The sequence below is a fragment of the Mixophyes fleayi genome, chromosome 9 (assembly GCF_038048845.1).
Source record: "Mixophyes fleayi isolate aMixFle1 chromosome 9, aMixFle1.hap1, whole genome shotgun sequence".
Classification (NCBI taxonomy): Eukaryota; Metazoa; Chordata; class Amphibia; order Anura; family Limnodynastidae; genus Mixophyes; species Mixophyes fleayi.
This window is the reverse complement of record NC_134410.1, coordinates 128,585,173-128,604,527: the sequence shown is the minus strand read 5'-3', so window position 1 is coordinate 128,604,527 and position 19,355 is coordinate 128,585,173. Positions and strand designations below refer to the sequence as shown.

General features: G+C 41.4%; 2 protein-coding genes across 5 annotated transcripts in view; one reads left to right on the top strand and one right to left on the bottom strand.

Moving 5' to 3' along the window:
- Window positions 1-12,956, top strand: part of BRD3 (bromodomain containing 3) — a 38,704-nt gene extending 25,748 nt beyond the window's left edge. For all 3 annotated transcript variants that reach the window (XM_075185714.1, XM_075185711.1, XM_075185713.1), the window contains exons 11-14: window positions 1,433-1,716; window positions 3,960-4,258; window positions 5,903-6,025; window positions 7,769-12,956. In XM_075185714.1, the coding sequence (XP_075041815.1) occupies window positions 1,433-1,716; window positions 3,960-4,258; window positions 5,903-6,025; window positions 7,769-7,887 (825 nt within the window). In that variant the 3' untranslated portion in view covers window positions 7,888-12,956. The remainder of the gene's footprint in view (window positions 1-1,432; window positions 1,717-3,959; window positions 4,259-5,902; window positions 6,026-7,768) is intronic.
- Window positions 12,957-13,634: 678 nt separating this feature from the next.
- Window positions 13,635-19,005, bottom strand: BRD3OS (BRD3 opposite strand). 2 transcript variants are annotated; one of them, XM_075185724.1, is made up of 2 exons: window positions 18,904-19,005; window positions 13,635-16,473 (listed from the first exon to the last, which is right to left on the bottom strand). In XM_075185724.1, the coding sequence occupies exon 2, from the start codon at window positions 16,232-16,234 to the stop codon at window positions 15,983-15,985; it is 252 nt and encodes an 83-aa protein (XP_075041825.1). In that variant the 5' UTR covers window positions 16,235-16,473; window positions 18,904-19,005; the 3' UTR covers window positions 13,635-15,982. The 2 variants fall into 2 exon arrangements, with proteins under 2 accessions (XP_075041825.1, XP_075041826.1); XM_075185725.1 differs by having other exon boundaries at window positions 18,915-18,995.
- Between the last annotated feature and the right edge of the window lie 350 nt (window positions 19,006-19,355).

Below are 19,355 nucleotides of genomic sequence, written 5' to 3'. Positions count from 1 at the left end.
TAAACGCGAATGTTACATTAGACTTTCAATACATGGGAGTCTTGTTTGTGAAGAGAATACAGTTTCACAACAGTAAACAATATCTAACTCTTTAGGTTTTGTATCAACTGAATATATTTTAGACTAATTTAGACTTCATTTCCCTACGTCTGTGGAATCCTCCTATCTAGTAAACTTTAAAAAACCTTTTAGAGGAGCTGTCTTCGGCAACCTATAAGTAGATGGACAGAACTAAATTGTAACGTGATATGCTCTACAGAAAATAATTATGTCCATATGCATAAATGAATCTGACTTACAAATTATAGTAAAATGCGTTGGTTAATTCTTCTGTTGCCCATTTTACATAGAACCCTAAAATATAAAATGCTACATTAGAGCAGCAGAACTTTCTCTATTAACTCAACTAAAATTAGCAAAGTTAGTAATGACAGATGATAAATAATTTGCTAAATATCCATTCACAATGTCCTGATTTAATCTGATCCACAAAGTTGATGCAATGCGAGTAACTGATTACAATTGAATCTGACAGACTGTGATATGGAAATCTTGCCTCCTATGAAAAAACAATCCTAAGATTAACATTCTTATAAATTTTAGGAGACTTCCCAGTGTAAGTGGTAAATGGCGCACTGAGATTGTCCCTCAATCACAATCTTTCAATGCTCATAAAGTTGTCTTTGGTATCGAGACTCTTGTTCGTTATTGCTCAAACACACAGAGACTCCGATGTGGAGATCTCGCTATTAAAGATTAAATATCCTAAAATGTCATGGAAAGGCGACAAAATAAATAAAAGCAAATACTTAGTCACTCCTATGCAAGTGTCTTATATGGTCTATGAACTTGAGTGGCCACTTAGGGAGAATTCAACTTGCTGACTATTTTTGGTTTCCAGCAAATATTCACAGCACTTGTTGTAAAATTCAGTCTGGCCTGAGAATTTTAGAAGCTGTGATCAACTTTAAAAAGTCCACATGGAACAATAAAATAATTAGTGTAGTGATATAATTATAATATATACCTGACGCGTTTCAGTATTTTTTTTAATTTATTTTTTCCTGTGGGTAAATCAAACTATATGTAGCTGGAGAAAGATTGTTGGCAACACAAGTTTTGTACCTATTAGAGATTCTCTGCATGCAGTTAGCACGTAATTTCTGCACATTAGCTGTTTTGTTTTTATGGGGGATGTTTCTAACAAAAGCAGGGCATGGGTAAGTGGACACATTTGCTGTAATATTGTAGCCAATTACTGTCAAGATTAGAAAATGGTAGCAAACATCCGTTAGTCTTTAGGAGACGTCGCCTATACCACGCAAGAGTTTCTGTACATGCCCCTCCCCCTCCGTGTATATTCTAAGCAGGAGAAGGTTTATTCTGCATGTTTGGCTCCTCCTACTCACGGGTGTCTGACGTTTCTCCGCAGCTGAAGGCGGTGCATGAGCAGCTGGCTGCATTGTCACAAGCCCCTGTCAACAAACCAAAGAAAAAGAGAGAAAAGAAGGAAAAGGAGAAAGAGAAGAAAAAAAAGGAAAAGGAGAAAGAAAAAGAGAAGGAGAAAGACAAGCACAAGGTGAAGACCGAAGAAGAGAAAAAGATCAAGCCCGCGCAGCCAGCCAAGCTTGTCCCTTCGAAAAAAGCTCCGGCAAAGAAAGCCAACAGCACCGCGACTACCACTGCATCCAGTACAGCCACTCCCGCCCCAAACAGGTCTGTGCATTGCCGTTTACCTTCCTACAGGGCAGATATTTCATGTCTTAAAGAAAGCTGTGGTTGGGTCTTGTTCATAAAAGTAATTTAGAAGTTGAATGCTGCACTATGACATATTTTTGTGAAATCTAGCCCCACGGTCTGATGTGTACATACATAAAACTGTCCTTTTAAAAGCATCATGTTCCACATCGCAGACTGTTAAATAAACATGAAAGCTTGGGATTGGATTCAGAGATGGTGGAATGGACAAGATCTTGGTTGCAGGATAGAAAACAAGAATTATAGTAAATGGAGTACATTCACGGGAGGGAAAGGTTACCAGTGGAGTACCCCAAGGGTCTGTACTTGGACCAGTGCTTTATTGGAGACATTGTAAATGGTATTGAAGGTAAAGTGTGCCTTTTTGCAGATGACACAAAGATATACAACAGGGTAGACACACCAGGAGGGGTAAAACAAATGATTGATGATCTAGGTAGACTAGAGGAATGGTCAGGAGAGGGGCGACTACAGTTTAATGCCAAAAAATGCAAAATCCTCAACGCCCCAGGCATACATTATCATCTATATATAAGATCTTGATCGTACATCTATTCAAAGCGCTACCCAAATTCACCAGGGACTGGGAGCGGGAGTTAAACATGGACATACCTGAGTCAGAATGGGGAGTCCTATTTCAGCGCACTCAAGCCAGCTCAATTAGTTTAAGAGTGGTTGAAACGCACTACAAAATATTAACTAGGTGGTAGTGGTGCCCAAGCCTCTTGGCAAAGATGTTCCCTGGGGTCCCAGATCTCTGCTGGAGATGTCAAGGAGCCTCGGGCACCCCTTTACATATATGGTGGGAATGCTCGGCAATCAGACCTTTTTGGGATGCGGTTATTCTCATCTCCAAATCAATTGTGGGAACAGAGTTACCAAACTGCCCGAGATTTTGGCTACTCAACGATACTAACATGCCAGTCTCTCAATACAAAAAGTCCTCTGTAAAATTTCTCAATAGCGCTGCCCCCCCCATGCCTTCCCTCCCAACCTTCCCTTCTATCTTTCTATCCCCCATCCCCCTTACTTTCTTTTATTATTTTTATATAAGAAAGTTTAAGCAAATATACGCCACTTTAGGTGAACCTGCAATTGTTATGCATCAAAATACTTGAAGTACTATATTTGTGTTAATACTGTTGCATACACATGTATATGCTGGTTCACTTCAATAAAAAGAGATTACATAAAAAAAAAATAAAAAAAAAGCAAAATCATGCACTTAGGTCTCAAAAACCCAAAGGCTAAATATAGTATTAATGGAACTAGGAGGAATCGGTAGCAGAAAGAAGTAATAATACCACTGTATAGGTCACTGGTACGGCCTCATATAGAATACTGCGTTCAGTTCTGGAGGCCGTATCTCCAGAAGGATATAAATACATTACAGACTGTACACAGAAGGGCAACAAACATGGTGCATGGTCTACAGCACAAAACTTACCTGGAAAGACTAAAAGATCTTATTATGTATAGTTTGGAGCAGAGAAGGGAACGGGGGGACATGATAGAAACTTTCATATATATCCAGGGTTATAACAAGGTGCAGGAGGGAAACATTCTACAAAGGAAGAGAAGTATTAGAACACGAGGACATGTACTGACACTGGGGGGAAGTAGGTTCAGAGGAAACTACATCACAGAAAGGGTATTGGCCTCTCCCATCAGAGGTGGTAGAGGCCAATACAGTAGAGCAATTTAAACATGCTTGGGATAGACATAAGAATATCCTAATGAAGGATCAAATAAGGTTTGAGGTTACCATAGGTTAATTTACAATGGGCAGACTAGATGGACCAAGCGGTTCTCATCTGCCGTCAAATTCTATGCTTCTATGTTTCTATAGCAGATTTACGTAGCTTTATCTTATATACTGTGCCTGTTTTTATATATAAATGTGCGATTTATTATATAAACAATAATTCACTCTCCCTACAGTTTTTCACAGTAACTTAATTTAATGTTTCTGTACATGCTGAATCTAACCGCAACCAGGCTATCTTAGAACCAATGATTCTATTCCCTACCTGATGGAGAGCCATCATATGTCAGTAAATATGGTATAATGTTAACCACTGCATTCTCTGGCGGCCTCCGCGGTTTATGGCCAAACCAGAACCGGTCCGACCTTTCCGTGGCCGGATCTAACTTTTACTCTTACTGTTTATAATCCTAAACCATTTATGTCTCCTCCGTAGCAAGCAACCGAAAAAAGGAGGAAAGCAGCCTCCGTCCGCCAACTACGACTCCGACGAGGAAGAGGAGGGTCTGCCCATGACCTACGACGAGAAAAGGCAGCTGAGCTTGGACATCAACCGGCTCCCCGGGGAGAAGCTGGGCCGTGTCGTTCACATCATACAGTCCCGAGAACCTTCTCTAAGAGACTCCAACCCCGATGAGATAGAGATTGATTTTGAGACCTTGAAACCCACCACTTTGCGAGAACTGGAGAGATACGTCAAATCCTGTTTGCAAAAAAAGCAAAGAAAACCTTTCTGTGAGTAGCGACCTTTCTTTCCGCTTGTGCGAGACGCTTCTATCTGCTCTGCGGCCAGTAGATTAATTACATTTGGAGCTTTACGAAAGGAGATCTGTAAATAACTCTATCTGTGCTCAACCTATTTACAGAGTAATGACTTCACTGTTACGTGTGAATTGCCAAAAAGCACTTTATCCTTTACATTTTTAAAAGACCACTATATCTAAAATAGGAGTTGATTTTAGAAGTGATAATCACTAGTACGCATCACTAGTAATTTTAGGAACATATTAGATGTTTCTCCCCATGGGCGCAGACATTTTTCTGTGCGCACAGAACTTCCTGTCCGTGTGAAACACTGGAAGAAATAAGCAGGAGGCTATTTTTTTTAAGCACTTGGGATCACGGAGGAAGAGCTTTTCACCTGCACAGTAGACTTCCCATCAGTAATTGCATTAAAGCGCACTGCATTTTTTTTTCTCCCAAGTAAAAGTGAGAGTAATAGTTCGCTAGAGATTGGAACTTGGTTCATTCAGATGAACAACGTATTCTGGTCCCTCTCTCTGTGCCATAAATTATAGAGCTGTGAGGTCAGAGGTCGACAACGTGATTTGTGTCTAGCGCAGTCACGCTACATCCGTGGCTGCTGTAAATGCAGCGTATCACGTAGTCGTGGCATAAGCGCTGCACACGCATTTTTCAGGTTTTTTTTTTTTTGTTTGTTTTTTTTTTATACATCCTCAATTTTAGGTCTATTGGTCGGTCCTTTTAAAATGTATAATTGAAAGTAGCCTCAACTGCCTTTGACTTTTAGATTTAGGGACTTGCAAGATGCTTATAATCTACAGAACTTGCGTTCAGCCGCCCCGTAAGGCGCTATATAGCCGTATGTTCCATCTCACCACACGCCATTTCCATGCATTAATTTGCTTTTCCTTTTTTCATCACTTTCCTGCAGCACCGTAATGTTTAAATGTTTTGAGGTTCCTGTTTGCGAACAGGCCAGACCAAAAAAAATTGATAAAGATATCGGTACAAATTCACGCCAAGAATATAATTTTGTGCTCATTTGTGACGGCCTGACTGTAACTGTCGGGTTAAACGTGTTTAACCCATCGCTATGTTTGCGTAATGTGTGTGTAGATTTCTCTAGCCTATAAATGGCGCTTTAAGATTTCACACTCTCAAGCCATGACTTGTCCCAAGGCTGCATCCATAATTGTCTCTCGGAGATTGATGCATAAATGTCCCTACTCAGATTTTTGTTAAGTGTCACGTTACGTTGTGCACATGATGGTCACTGTCTCGGTCATATTGACGTGACCCCCTGTACACAAGCAACGATGCTTAAAATGCTGGCCTGTTAGGAGTCCTTGCAAAGTTCCCTTGAGCCCTCTAGAGCGGTGTTTTCCAACTCGAATCCTCAAGCCCCCCCCCCAACCCCTCCCACCCAACAGGTCAGGTTTTCAGGATATTCTTTGTTTATCGCAGGTTGGCAGAGCCTCTGAATGTACCCACCTGTCTGCAAACAGGATATCCTTAAAACTTGCTCTATGTGGCGCGGGGCTTGAGGAGTAGAGTTGGCGAACGCTGCTCTAGAGGTGGCGGATTAAATCCTCTCTCTGTGTTGGCGTCTGCCTGATTGCTTCACTTTCCCAGCAGCATCGGGGAAGAAGCAAGCGGTAAAGTCCAAGGAAGAGTTGGCTCAGGAAAAGAAAAAGGAGCTGGAGAAGAGACTCCAGGATGTGAGCGGACAATTAAATAACAAGAAAACCACAAAAAAAGGTACAGTTCCAGATTACCGCCTGCCGCCAAAAAAACAACAACTTTCTTTGCCTGATATCAACTTGGTGCTAAATTTATCCCCAGTGATTGAGAAGATAGCCGTGAAGCCGCCAGACTTGTTACCGGCTTAGGCTCCCAGCGAATGGATCAGAGAAATCTGTCTTTAGCGCTGTGACTTCAGCCACTCACTTACATAGCGTTATCCTGCTCTAGTTGCTCTATAGAGTACCATGGGTGAAGACTTTAGCTTACAACGGAGGTATTGGTAGGGATCAGGATTAGACAGGCCATTGATCCCTATTAGAAGATGAACCGAAGCTTTGCATAACTGACCTCGCACGAAATATGCTGTACATGACATTTTAGCTACGTCCTACCCCTGTTGTAGGGATCCGTTATCGCTCCCATTGCTGCATTCATTACCCCTCTCACCGCTCGTCTTCAGAATTAAGAGTACATGGCTTTTGCTTCTATTTTATTTTTAGAAGGATTTGGTGTAACTGGTCAACAATGAATTTGTCACCAGAGATGTAATTGGTGGGGACTGTGTGGTCTAGGCTAAGCATTAGGCTTCGAATAACCGCTGTCGATAAATCAACTGCACGTTACAGCCGGTGGCAAATTAATATAGCAAAATGTTCTGTATATTTGGGGAGAGGGGCTATTAGGCCTTTTCTCCCCCCCCCATTCCTGGCTGCAGAACTTCTCCTGTGCTGCACCTCCAATCAGCAATGCTCTCTCTCATTCCGACTGACCCCTGTCCTTCTAAGCTTTAAGTTGGTCACTGCCCACAAGTTAAATCCCATGATTTCCCGTTGGAAAATATTTCTCTCTAACTGTTGTATTTTATTTTGTACAAATGACACAGTTCCTAATTGTTACATATTAATAACCCTGGCTATCAGTATAATTAAATTGTCTATTCAATAATTACCGAAAAAGTGCAGAACCCTGATGTAACCAATCCCTAAAATACACTTCGTGGAAACCTTACTATATTCCCTAGTTGATCTATAATATATTCCAGTTTTGCTGCTCCCTACAATTCCCCGTTAGGGTCTGTTTCCCCTATGTAGGGATATATGCTCCATAAAGCACTTTGTCCGTATAAAGACACAATCCAGACGTGACCATATCGTTCATTAATACTGATCCTCTTGTGCGTTCGCATGTGGCTGGTCTGTTACTGGAAACATTAACTTGTGACACTCGTCTTTCCTTTGTTTCCAAGCTTGTGTTATGTTCATGTTTTCTTATCACTGGACATGTTTGCACTTTATAAAGAAGTGGCGAATATATATAATATAATATTATATATATTGTATATGATTTACATACATATATACATTTATAAATATGCCCAACAAGCATATTCCTTATTCCGACATTGTCCGCATGAGATGTAAATATTTCAGACTGGAAACAAATGAAGTCTGTAAATTAAATTGGTTTTATAATGAATGTGTGGACAGGCCTCTAGTTTATATTGTGTGTAAGTTAATATAGCTTCCTAATTTGGTCTTTATAAACTGTATTATTTCAGTAGCAATAATAGTAACACTTCTGGAAACGTTGACCTGTCAAACGACAGTCTCGTGGACACTAGTATACAATGATTATATTGAATACCGATAGCCCACAACTTTGACTGTTCCCTATGAAGGCAAAATTGTTCCAAAATGGTGCAACGTTTAATGTCCCAGTTTTCCGTCTAAATGTTGCGTTTTCTTCTTTCTCCTATAGAGAAGTCTGGGTCGGCGGCAGCTGGCGGTCCCTCGCGGCTGAGTAGCAGTAGTAGCTCTTCGGAATCCGGAAGCACCAGTTCCAGCGGATCTAGTTCAGATAGCAGTGACTCGGAGTAAAACCTTCCCCCGCAAATGGAATTGGGAATCGCTCACACGATATTGTCCTTTCTCCCCCAGTGTTCCTGTCCGAGGCTTATGTAACACTTTGGTGTGCTGTTTTAAAAAGGAAAAATGCAAACAAACAACCCCCCCCCCCCCCCCCCCCCCAAAAAAAAAAAAAAGAAAAAACTCAGAATATCAACAACTAAAACCCTACAAACTAATTTTATTTTTTAAAGACAACAAAGTAGCGAATTCTCCCTTTGGCAAAGAGGCATCAGCAATAACCAGCAAGCGGAAGGCCCTGTTGCCTTCATTGAATTTTACGAAGGTTTACTCTCTAAAGAGGTTTTAATTGTTTTTAATCCCTCCTTCCCTTCTGTTTGGTCCGAATGGTATCTCTTGGGGGAGGGAGGGGGATAAAAGAGAACTTTTAATATGAAGCAGACACAGACTGACTACCACTCAGCCTAACTTGCCCCCTCTACTTTTTGAAACAAACTACAAACGTTCTGACATGGTACTTTCTTTGCAAAGACTGTCTGCCTTGTAATTAGGTGTGTGTATCCTTGTCGTAGTACCTAGGTAGACTGATCACAAGTTTACAGCTTGAGTGTTCCACCTGTGTATTGGGGTTTTTTTTAATGGAAAAGAAGTGTGTGCAAAGCACTCATAGGCTGTAGCTGATATATGGGGGAGTAATCTATATTTACGGTTGGGATAATATTTTTTATTTTTCCTTTTTTTTTTTTTTTTTTTTATTAGCTGCAGAACAAAATAGACAAACTAAAACATTATTTTTCGAAGACCCTCATTTGTTCTCCAGATTGATACACGACCCCCCCCCCTCCAGCTACACATTCCATTAGCTTCCATACTGCATCTTTTTTTTTATGTACATAGAAACACGTAATTTATTAACCATTTGACATCCTGCTGTGCATTTTTATTTTACACAAACTATAAAATGAAACTATACAATGAAGGTTTTTTTGGAAAGGAAAACATAGACGGTGAAAGCACCAGTTACATGTTTGCTTGTCGAGTGTTTGACTACAGACGTGCTTTCGTTGGAGAAATCACTTTTTGACAATCTCTCTACACAATTAGACTTTGCTTTGTACCATTTTCTTTTTTTACATCCGATTTTTTTTTTATTTTATTTTTTTTTAATCTGTTGACTTTGGAATTTTAATATATTCTATTGTAGACCTCAAATGCACCGGTAAACAGGAGTGCCGTTTCCAATTGCAAATTTGTGTTGAGGGTTTGCCGAATCCTGTTTGCACCTTGCTGCATGTACATATCCATCACTGCACGCTGCAGAGAGAATGCAGGAGGTTTGTGGCTTCTAGACTTGCATGGAATTATAGAGGGTGGGGGGTTTGTTTTTTGTTTTGTTTTATTCTACTTTTTTTTTTTTTTTTTGGAGCCTCTAACAGAACATTTAATTTTTTATTTTTTTTTTATTTTTTTTTAGAAAAACTTGTAGTGGATTATTATAAATCCACATGTACAAGGAATTCCAACAGTGGCCTGTTAAGGATCGTTGCGTTTTAACAGTGTCTGTTTTATTTTTTTTAATTTCCTTTTAAAGCAACTGGATGGACGGAACTGTCGTTTAAGTCGCTTTTCGTCTCATCCCTCGTTTTTTTGGGGACTTTTTGTTTTCTGTACAGTTTTATGCAGAGACTTGTAGCTCTTGATAACCTTCAGCTGCAGTATACTTTATAAATATATAAATATATACTTTTTTTTTTTTTTTTCCCCTTTTCCTCTCGTCACAAATCTTTTAGAAAAACTTAATTAGTAGGAACGCCAATACGAATCTAATCCCTGGAACACAAACTGTATAGAACTTTCTCTCGTTGTAATGTAACCTGCGGACTTTAGGAGACCACTCTGTGTTGCATTTCCTTTGTAATGTCTCCCGAAACGGCAGCTCTGAGAATTTTAGCATAAGAGAGTTCGTATTGGCAGATTTTAAAGGGTTTGTGAAAAATAAAAGTAGTTGTCTATTTTTAATTGTAAAATGTGTACTTTTTTCTGTATTTCAATATAATATTACTTGGTCTATATGTAGTCTTTATAAGCCAGCGTTTTAATAAAAATCTATTTTTATTTTTTTCCCCCCTTCGTATCCACCGTCTACAACCCTTCACCTATATATAGGTGTTTTTGGTAGGTGTGATGTAATTTTACCTTTAAGGCTTGGATACAGAAGCGTAATTAGGAGTTCATGGAAATTTCTAGGAGTGGGAGTAAATGGACCACACAGTAGATTACTCCCATGTTTCTGCTCGTTACCACTGTCACTCAGACGCACACAGATCAATAATCCCTATTTCTGCAGTGTATATATAGACAAAATACGCTTCTTTACTCAAGCTTGTAGCGTTGTGGCAATTTTAAGAGACTTGACATCGGAGTTTTTTTTTTTTTTTCTTTTAAACTTTGTTTTCTACACAAAGCTTACAGCGTGTCGTGACTTTGATCATGTGTGTTTAAACTCCGCTAATGCAGGTTACTTCTAATTGGAGCACAGGTTCTAGAAGAGGGAGCCGGTCCGTACGGACAATACTGGTCTATGCTTTTAGTTCATTTATTTAAACTCAGTTTGTGAACAAAAATGACACCTATGTAAGGAATTAGCAGAATAAGGTTGTGTTCAGAGTTTACGTTCTTTCGTAAGCATCTAACAAGATGTCCATTTTCTGTATTGAACCTCCTACAATTTGAAATAACTAGTTATGTTTTTTTTGGGAGGAGGAGGGGGGGGGGATGTTCTATTACACTCCTGATTTATTTTGGAGTCTTTACTGTAAAAATCTGACCAGCATCAAGTTCCTTTTCCCGGGAAACCAGATAAAAGTTAGGGTGTTTTTGTTTGTTTGTTTTTTAATTTTATATAAATGCCAATGGGTAGAAATAATCATTAAAACCAAATACTGCACCCTGCACAGATTATTGTTACCGAAAGGGTTAGAAAAGATATTATAATTGATGTCTGTTTCAAACAATACGAACAACCATAACCTTTTGGTCGTGGTAGCTCTGTACTCCTCTGAAACATTTATATTCCTGTATTTGCTGAAACCTTTCTCTTTCGCTATCTTTGCTATATTAAGACCCAACCTACTGATCGCTGTTATAAAAGACCAATGCATTTAGTAAACGACCTTGACTTTTGGCCGTATTCCTTCATAAGGACGTTCAACCTCACGCGTTTTTAGAGCATTTTTAAATTGACATTTGAATGTGATATTAATTCAAAACAAGGTCATTTTATTTATGCAATTGCTTCTGCATTGAACATCTTAAAAGTCCAGTAAAGGAAAAATTAAACTGTTTCGTGTTTGCCTTTGTAAAAACAAAACCATATTTTATATATATTCCAGAAATTGAATAAATGAAGTGTAGACTACAATATCCGTCTCTCTGAGCTGACAGAACTAGTGTAACCCGAGGATTGCGCTCTCGTGACTTTTTGTTTCAACTACAATTTTTCCGATTTATTGTGAGCTCTTATCTTCCAAACGAAAGAGGAGTTTAGAGCGATGGAACATTCCCCATAATAAGGGTAACAAACAATTTGATGGGATCCAGTGCTCACGCCATAGTCCCACTACGTAACCCTAAATTGTCTCCTTGTAGTAAATGTTACCGGTGTATAAGACCTGCTAGTGTGTAACTGCTGTAGAACTACAAGCCCCAAGGGCATGCTGGGAATTTAAGTACAGACTTTAAACTACTACTTTTTATCATTTTTTGCAATTTGGAAAGTAAATAAGAGATAACCCAGAATCCCCCCCCCCCCCCTCCATATTGTCATGGACACATTGTATCACAGAGGCAGATAGAACTGCAGTTCCTGTATGCTACATAGAATATTAACCATCAGACAGACCGCTCGGCAGTCTCTCTAACACATGAACTAAGTGTCTATATTATACCGTTCCACTATCTTACAATAGTATTGACAACAGGAGCGAAGTTATACTCTTATTTCACCCATTGTAAGTTTATACATCTGGACTGTGTGTACCAGTGTCTCATCTTCTGCACCGAGGGGAGGTGGTCGGGCTTCCTGCATTGTAAACGCTACATCCAGTGCACTGTATTTAGCTGCGTAATGAAATCTGCTTGCGCTTTGCCCATTTCTGAATCCAATTTTACCTGGTGCAATTCTCTACAATAAATCATCCTTTTGTAGCTTTGCCAGAAACATAGAAACAACCAACGCAGCTTACGATTAAAGGCACGAATAAAGAAAAGCTATTAGTTTGAGCCACGTGAGAGGGCCGGGAGGAAGGAGAATATACTTTTTATTTTTTACACCAAGACTGGAGTGTTGCAGAACCTGCTCTATAATTAGAATATATGTATTTTACACCCTGTTTTATGCAACGTGTGCAAGACTTCTGTGTGGGTTTATTTTAGTACAACGGTTTGATATCGAAATATAGTAACCTGCAAAAAGGGGTTTATGTTTAAACTGGAGAAATAACCTTTTTAAAAGCTGTTTATATTCGGTGACCTGTGTGTGCACATATTACAATATAGGTTGTTTTTGTTTTTTACTTTTTGAGTTTCAGGAAATTTTATATATAATTTTTTTTTTTTTAAATGCCACAATGCTACCTGTTGGGTTACGTGCCTGTTGTCAGTTCTTCTAACCCTTCCCCTGCCAGTGATGAGTGTAATAGTCTGCAGCGGAGGGGTTAAATCCATTGACGAAAGTGTTTTTATCCCCCCCCCACCCCCACCCTCTGCAAATGGTCCGACTTTTAGCTTTGCTCTAAATACATAACTTTTTATTTTCCTCTTCCTGATGTGCATGCGAGCTTACTGTCATTTCTCAACTCTTTTAGTGCTGTTTATAGTATATTACTGTACTTGTCTGTTATATTGATACCAAGTCAATGTAAGTAGTTTTTAGCTTGTTTATTGCAATGCTGGCCTCGAGACAACATGAAAGCAGAGAAAAAAATATTAAAAGGTAGAACGTACTCTTTGATGTTCTGGTAATCATGAGCCCCCCGGGGGGCATTTTTGTTTTTTCATAATAAACTAAAACAAAATCTTAACACGTCTTGTGGTCTTATTTGCTCAGCTCTTAATGAAGCAGACGGCGGATGGGCTGAATCGGAACTTCTCCCTGGGCCCCGGGTGAGACTGAACGGCCGTCAGCTCACGTCGTCTGGCATTTAGACTATTATTATCATTACTACCATTTATTTATATAGCGCCACTAATTCCGCAGCGCTGTACAGAGAACTCACATCAGTCCCTGTCCCATTGGAGCTTACAGTCTAAATTCCTTAACACAGACACACGATCGTCAGCTCACCTTGTCTGACATTTAGAACCCACCATGTCAAAGCTGCTTTCAGTTGGGCCCCTGAGTGTGCAATGGTGTCTCGGGGCCCCAAAAGAGACATTTCCAGATTTATAATATATTGGACATCTAACAGGAGACTTTAAAGACAGATTTTGGGGTCCGAACCACAGATTGCACCCCTCTCCTTGTACTGCATACCTCTCCAATGGCATCGCCACCAGCGGTGCTAGAATCAAACTGCTTGAAATCAGTTTAATCTCATTCATCCAATCGAGTGGTATCACTGTGAGATATTTGCTCAGTTAATACAAATCTCATGGCAATTGTTACTGACACATCCCCTGTGACGTCGCTTCTTGTACGTGTATGTCATACATTCTCTGCATCTCTTATCAATGGATCCAACCAGAGAGGCAAAATAAAGTTTATACGGACACAATGCAGTCTTTATTCAGAATAGTACAACTTCTTAAGTATTTACTACATGATACAACTGTCCATACAAATGCATAGAAAAGCTTATGATCAATTCCCTTTAATGTTGGCAGAGGCCAGTAGCATCCATTAAACTGAGCATAGTCCCCACAAAGCAACTATTGGAATTGAGACCAGTCTGAGCTATCTTGTAGCTGAGTTAACGTCCCAACCAATCATTGCTTCTAAATTCCCTAAAAATACTTCATACGCCCTCTGGCACAATCACATAATACTTGTGTGTGGTATGCAAATAACAAGGTGTGTATATATATAGGATCCATTTAACGGAGCACAATGTGATCATTTTATTCTACAGCTACAATATGTGCCTTACACACGTACACAGATGTAGGTCTATGCTGGTGGTGTCTTGTGGTAATGAATACTGACAGTTTTCTGTGAATTACATATTACACACAGGGGGACAATCTAAGCTACAGACATACATGCAGCGTGTCCAGCACCATGGATGCACAATCTAACGTGCTCCCGTCACATACTAACAGTGCAGACCCCGGAGAACGCAGCGTATATAACTGCGCTCTCCATCGCTGGGTTCTATTCCTAAGCTACACTTATTACCCAGTACTTATATATAGCACCAACATATTACACTGTGCTTTACAAATCCCTATTCCAGCCATGGAGAGGTCTGTGTCTGTATGAGCTTATGATCTGAAGGTGAAATGTGACATAGTATAACATAATTATTAGGTCATTTCCTTTTCCCAGCACTTTGTGACGTATTTACACACAGTTGTGGCTGATTCTCCCCCAACTAAATGTTCTTTATTGATACAGTTGTACTTTAGCGCCGTAGCTTAGATTTAAGATATTTTTGAGAGATTGCAACAGCCGTGCTGCCCTTTAGTTTCAATTGAAGAGTAAATCTTCAGCCTCGGCCGTGCGGTGCTAGAATATAACAATATCCTATTTCCCTTAAATGTACGTCAAGCATCAGTTTACAGACGTGTGACAAAACCTTTATAACTAACCCTAACGCTACGTGATTCCTAAAACCACACCGTGATGCAGAGGAGAACAGATGAGGTCAGATTCATGTTCATAGGTCCGTCCGTTTGTGCAGTGTATCAGCTCTGAACATGACCAAAAACAGGCATTTTGCCAACAAACGCAATTCATGTCTGAATGCAAATGACACGACTATAACTTGAGGGACGGGAAAGGGCGGACTAACGTAGGGCGTTCTGACGCAAGTCCTGTATTTGTTGTAAGTATACTCAGGTGCCACTAACTGTCACAGAACCGTATGTAACTAATACATACATGCTAACTCTCCCGGACTGTCCGGGAGACTCCCGAATTCCAGGTAGATCTCCCGGGAGAGCTGGCAATTCTTCCGCATCTGCCGGCATGGAGGGGTGTATGGGCGGAAGGAGGGACGGCCAGTCGCGATTTGCGTCATTTTGGCCCCGCCCCAGAGACGTAATACCTGCTTTGGGTCTTTTTAAGACCCCAAACAGGCATACATCACTGGGGAGCAGGGCCAAAATAACACGAATAGTGAAGCCCCGCCCCCTTCACACCCCTCTTCTGTGATCTCCCAGAGGGAGCCTGTCAAAAGTAGGTAAGTATGAACTAATATATACTACAGTATAATAACACGATTAAACTTCTGTAAAAAAACCAAACTGATTTATGTTTGAAAATTAGTATTTATAAAAACTATACTGTTATTTTATATAAAATAAAAGTTTTGGGTTCTGATGTGACCTTCTCTTCCACAGACACTTGTGTGTATCCCGTGCTGTGTTCTATGTCTACCTACAATGAGTAACGTTTAGGCAGCGCGTACTTACACCCAGATTCAAAGTGAAACGTATCTTGAGCTGCGCTTAGATTGGAATACGGTCAGAACTCTGCACACATTCTGTGCTCTTTAGACTGGGTACTACGTGCAAGTTGCATTCAGACATGAATCGGTGAACTTACTAACCAATCTCTAGGTGTCATCACACCGACTCTGGCAAAAGGGAGGAGATTAAAATACTCGGGTCAGGGTAACGGGTACACAAATGGGTGATCCTATTTGAGGTTGTGGAAACGTATATACACCACATTTCTGATCAGTCTATAGCAGCAGTCTGTCCAATGACGTTGACTGGTGACGTTTGTGTGTTAATCCTCAAACATAAAGCTACTAATAGTAGGAAGTTGTCATCGACTTCTATTTAACGCTAGTCTAACGATGACTTGATGTGCTTGAAATACAGGACTATTTGGCCTCCTACACTGGTCACGTGACTAATTAAAGTGCTTTGGCTAAATACTGAGTCACATAATTGAGCAGAATTTGGATTGTCCGGTGTCCCTTGAAATACTGTTTTTATCTCGGACTAGTATGGACTGATTGCCATGCTGAGAGTACCACATGCTTTGACTGCGGTTCAGATATGTGCCAGGGGGGGCAGTCTCGAGCTTCTGCTGCTGCTGTTGCCAGATGAGCAGAGAGGTGTCCCTGTACCTCAGCCTGGCGTATCCCTCCGACATGGCCTTCTCAGCCAATGGCACTCGCCCGCTGCTCATTGCCGCCGTGGGGTTAGCTCAGTTCTGCCGGCTAAATTCTACACAATGACGGCCATTACCTCTGTGGTCAGTTATCAGGTCAGTCCGTAGATGTGGAAGTCACAGATCACCATCATCTTGGCTTCTGTAAATCTGCTGCTGGCAGGGGGATGTAAGAGAAGAGAAACGCTGGCAGGAAGCGCTGCATTCACCGTCTAGATCTTCGTGGCCATGGACTGTGTAATGTAAGTCATGAATATCTGCAACAGAGCATAACAGACAAAGTGGTTGGAAATGCTTCTTGTCCTTAGTCAGACGCAGCACCTTCGTTTAGCTAAACATTGCGCCTCTTCTAAGAAAAATGGTGGCACTCGCATTCAGTTCAGTACAGGGTGTCTGAAACCCAGCAGCTGCCATTTAATGCTACGTGTGGCAACCTGCCAGATTCTGGAGGTCTTGCATCACATGTTTGGGAATCTCGTTAAATAAATTAGCACTTCTGCCTTACAGCACTGGGGTCATGAGTTCGATTCCCGACCATGGCCTTATCTGTGAGGAGTTTGTATGTTCTCCTCATGTTTGCGTGGGTTTCCTCCCACACTCCAAAAACATACTGGTAGGTTAATTGGCTGCTATAAAAAAAAATTGACCCTAGTCTCTCCCTCTCTGTCTGTTTGTGTGTGTGTGTGTCTATATTAGGGAATTTAGACTAAGCTCCAATGGGGCAGGGACTGATGTGAATGAGTTCTCTGTACAGCGCTGCGGAATTAGTGGCGCTATATAAATAAATGATGATGATAAATAAACGGACGATTAAAGATGAACAAGAATATATTTGCTTCATTGGTTGCTATGGGCCTGTTTCTATCCGCCAACGGCACTCAGAGTCTTCATTAGGAACGTGCGCAACCGCCAGACGGACACCCAGATTTTGCAGAATGTCACCATGTGGCTCGGACGGGTGACAATTTGCTACCGGTTATCACTTTACATCAGGTAACTCTTGAATCACCTAACTGTGGATACATGAAGGTGGGTTTTAAACCTCTTGTACTTTCTTTCCATCTCCGGATATTAGATTTACCAAGGTCATATTTGTTATTATTGATCAAAGGAAGCAGCTAATGGAATAACCCCCAGTGATCTGCCCTCTACACGACGGCGCACCCTTAGCGCAAGCACTTGATGACAATGTACAAATGTAGCTCGCTGGGCATTAGTCCTGCTGTAAGATTACCCCACACATCGCACTATAGAGGCCTTCTCCTCTCTGCATTTACCAACATGTCCTGGAGGGCACGTAATAGATAAAAGGCAGCCATTGTAGACACAGTAAAAGGAGCAATAATACTTGAGCACATACAATGGTGGAAGTAGCACTGTGGCAACTACGGACCTGTAGGAGGAGGAGGGGGTTTGCTGCCTCGCCCTCTGCAACCAGTTCCACCACTGACTGTACACACTTATCTCAGAGCAACAGAGCGACACTGTGCACAATTACAGCAGAATGAGGAGATGTTACTATGGCGCTGGCAATATATCGCTCTGCCCACGTACATACATCTTATATGCACCATGTGGCGGTATCACTTGTATATACACTGATAAGTGGAGGGAATAACATTGATTATCTTATTACAACAGCACCTATCATGGGGTGGGATATATTAGGCAGCAAATGAACAGTCAGTTCTTCAAGTTGATTTATTAGAAGAGGGAAAAATGGGCAAACGTAAGGATCGGGGCGACTTTGCCAAGGGCCAAATTGTGACGGCTGAAGGACTTGTGGGGTATTCCCTGTACGATGGGGTTAGTACCCACCAAAAGTGGTCCAAGGAAGGACAACCAGTGACCGGGTTATTCCCCAAATCCTAATCCGATCCGAGCATCTGTGGGATGTGCTGGAAAACCCCAATTTACAGGATCTGCTACGTCTTGGTGCCAGATACCACAGGACACCTCAGAGGTGTTGTGGGGCCCAGACCTCGACAGGCAGAGGGGGCTGCACAATATTAGGTGGTATTAATGTTGTGGCTGATGGGTGTACACAGATGTCCCCATATAATACATCACCCTCTATGTAATTTGTGACCCTACATACAGAGGGCCATCTTTTCCATTGGGCACGATGGGCAGGTGCCCTGGGGCCCCACGGACAAGGGGGCCCCATAGGCACGGCTCTTAATTAGCATAAATAATCCTGCAAAAAAAAAAAACTTCAAGGGTCACTGAGCAAGTACATCTATCTATCTCTATCTCTATCTAGCTATATCTGTATCGCTCTCTATCTATCTATCTATATATGTATCTGTATACATCTATATATCTATATCTATATATATATATGGGCCCCGGTGCACTGCTTTGCCCGGGGGCCCATAATGTTGTTAAGATGGCCCTGTACATACACTATGGTGTGATCACCACATGTACATACATGTAACATGCGTGTAATCAGTGTATACAGATGTCCCCATATAATACATGGTCCTCTATGTAATATGTGACCCTACATACACCATGGTGTCATCACCACATGCACATACATGTAACATACATGTAATCAGTGGCAGAGCTGTGACACCGGTGTGCACAGGCCCCGGGACCTCTAGCAGCAGAGGGACTACAAGTCCCAGCATGCCCGGCCGGAGTCCTGTGTCAGATCCCGATACTGAGGCCGGGACACTTACCGAGCACTCACCCGCTTCCTGCGCCCTCATCTGCGGCCTGTAACCATGGCAACGCCCTGGTGTGCGCGCTCACTAAAGCTTCCCCGGAAATGGATCAAGAGCACAAAGGTTCCGGGGAACTGTTATACAGAGATATATGTGAGGTATGTAGAGGGAGGAGCACACTGAGGGCACATATGTGAGGTATGTAGAGGGAGGAGCACACTGAGGGCACATATGTGAGGTATGTAGAGGGAGGAGCACACTGAGGGCACATATGTGAGGTATGTAGAGGGAGGAGCACACTGAGGGCACATATGTGAGGTATGTAGAGGGAGGAGCACACTGAGGGCACATATGTGAGGTATGTAGAGGGAGGAGTACACTGAGGGCACATATGTGAGGTATGTAGAGGGAGGAGCACACTGAGGGCACATATGTGAGGTATGTAGAGGGAGGAGCACACTGAGGGC

Bases quoted from the DNA above. Each gene is read 5' to 3' on its own strand.
- BRD3OS (XM_075185724.1), bottom strand. From the start codon at position 16,234: ATGAGCAGCGGGCGAGTGCCATTGGCTGAGAAGGCCATGTCGGAGGGA.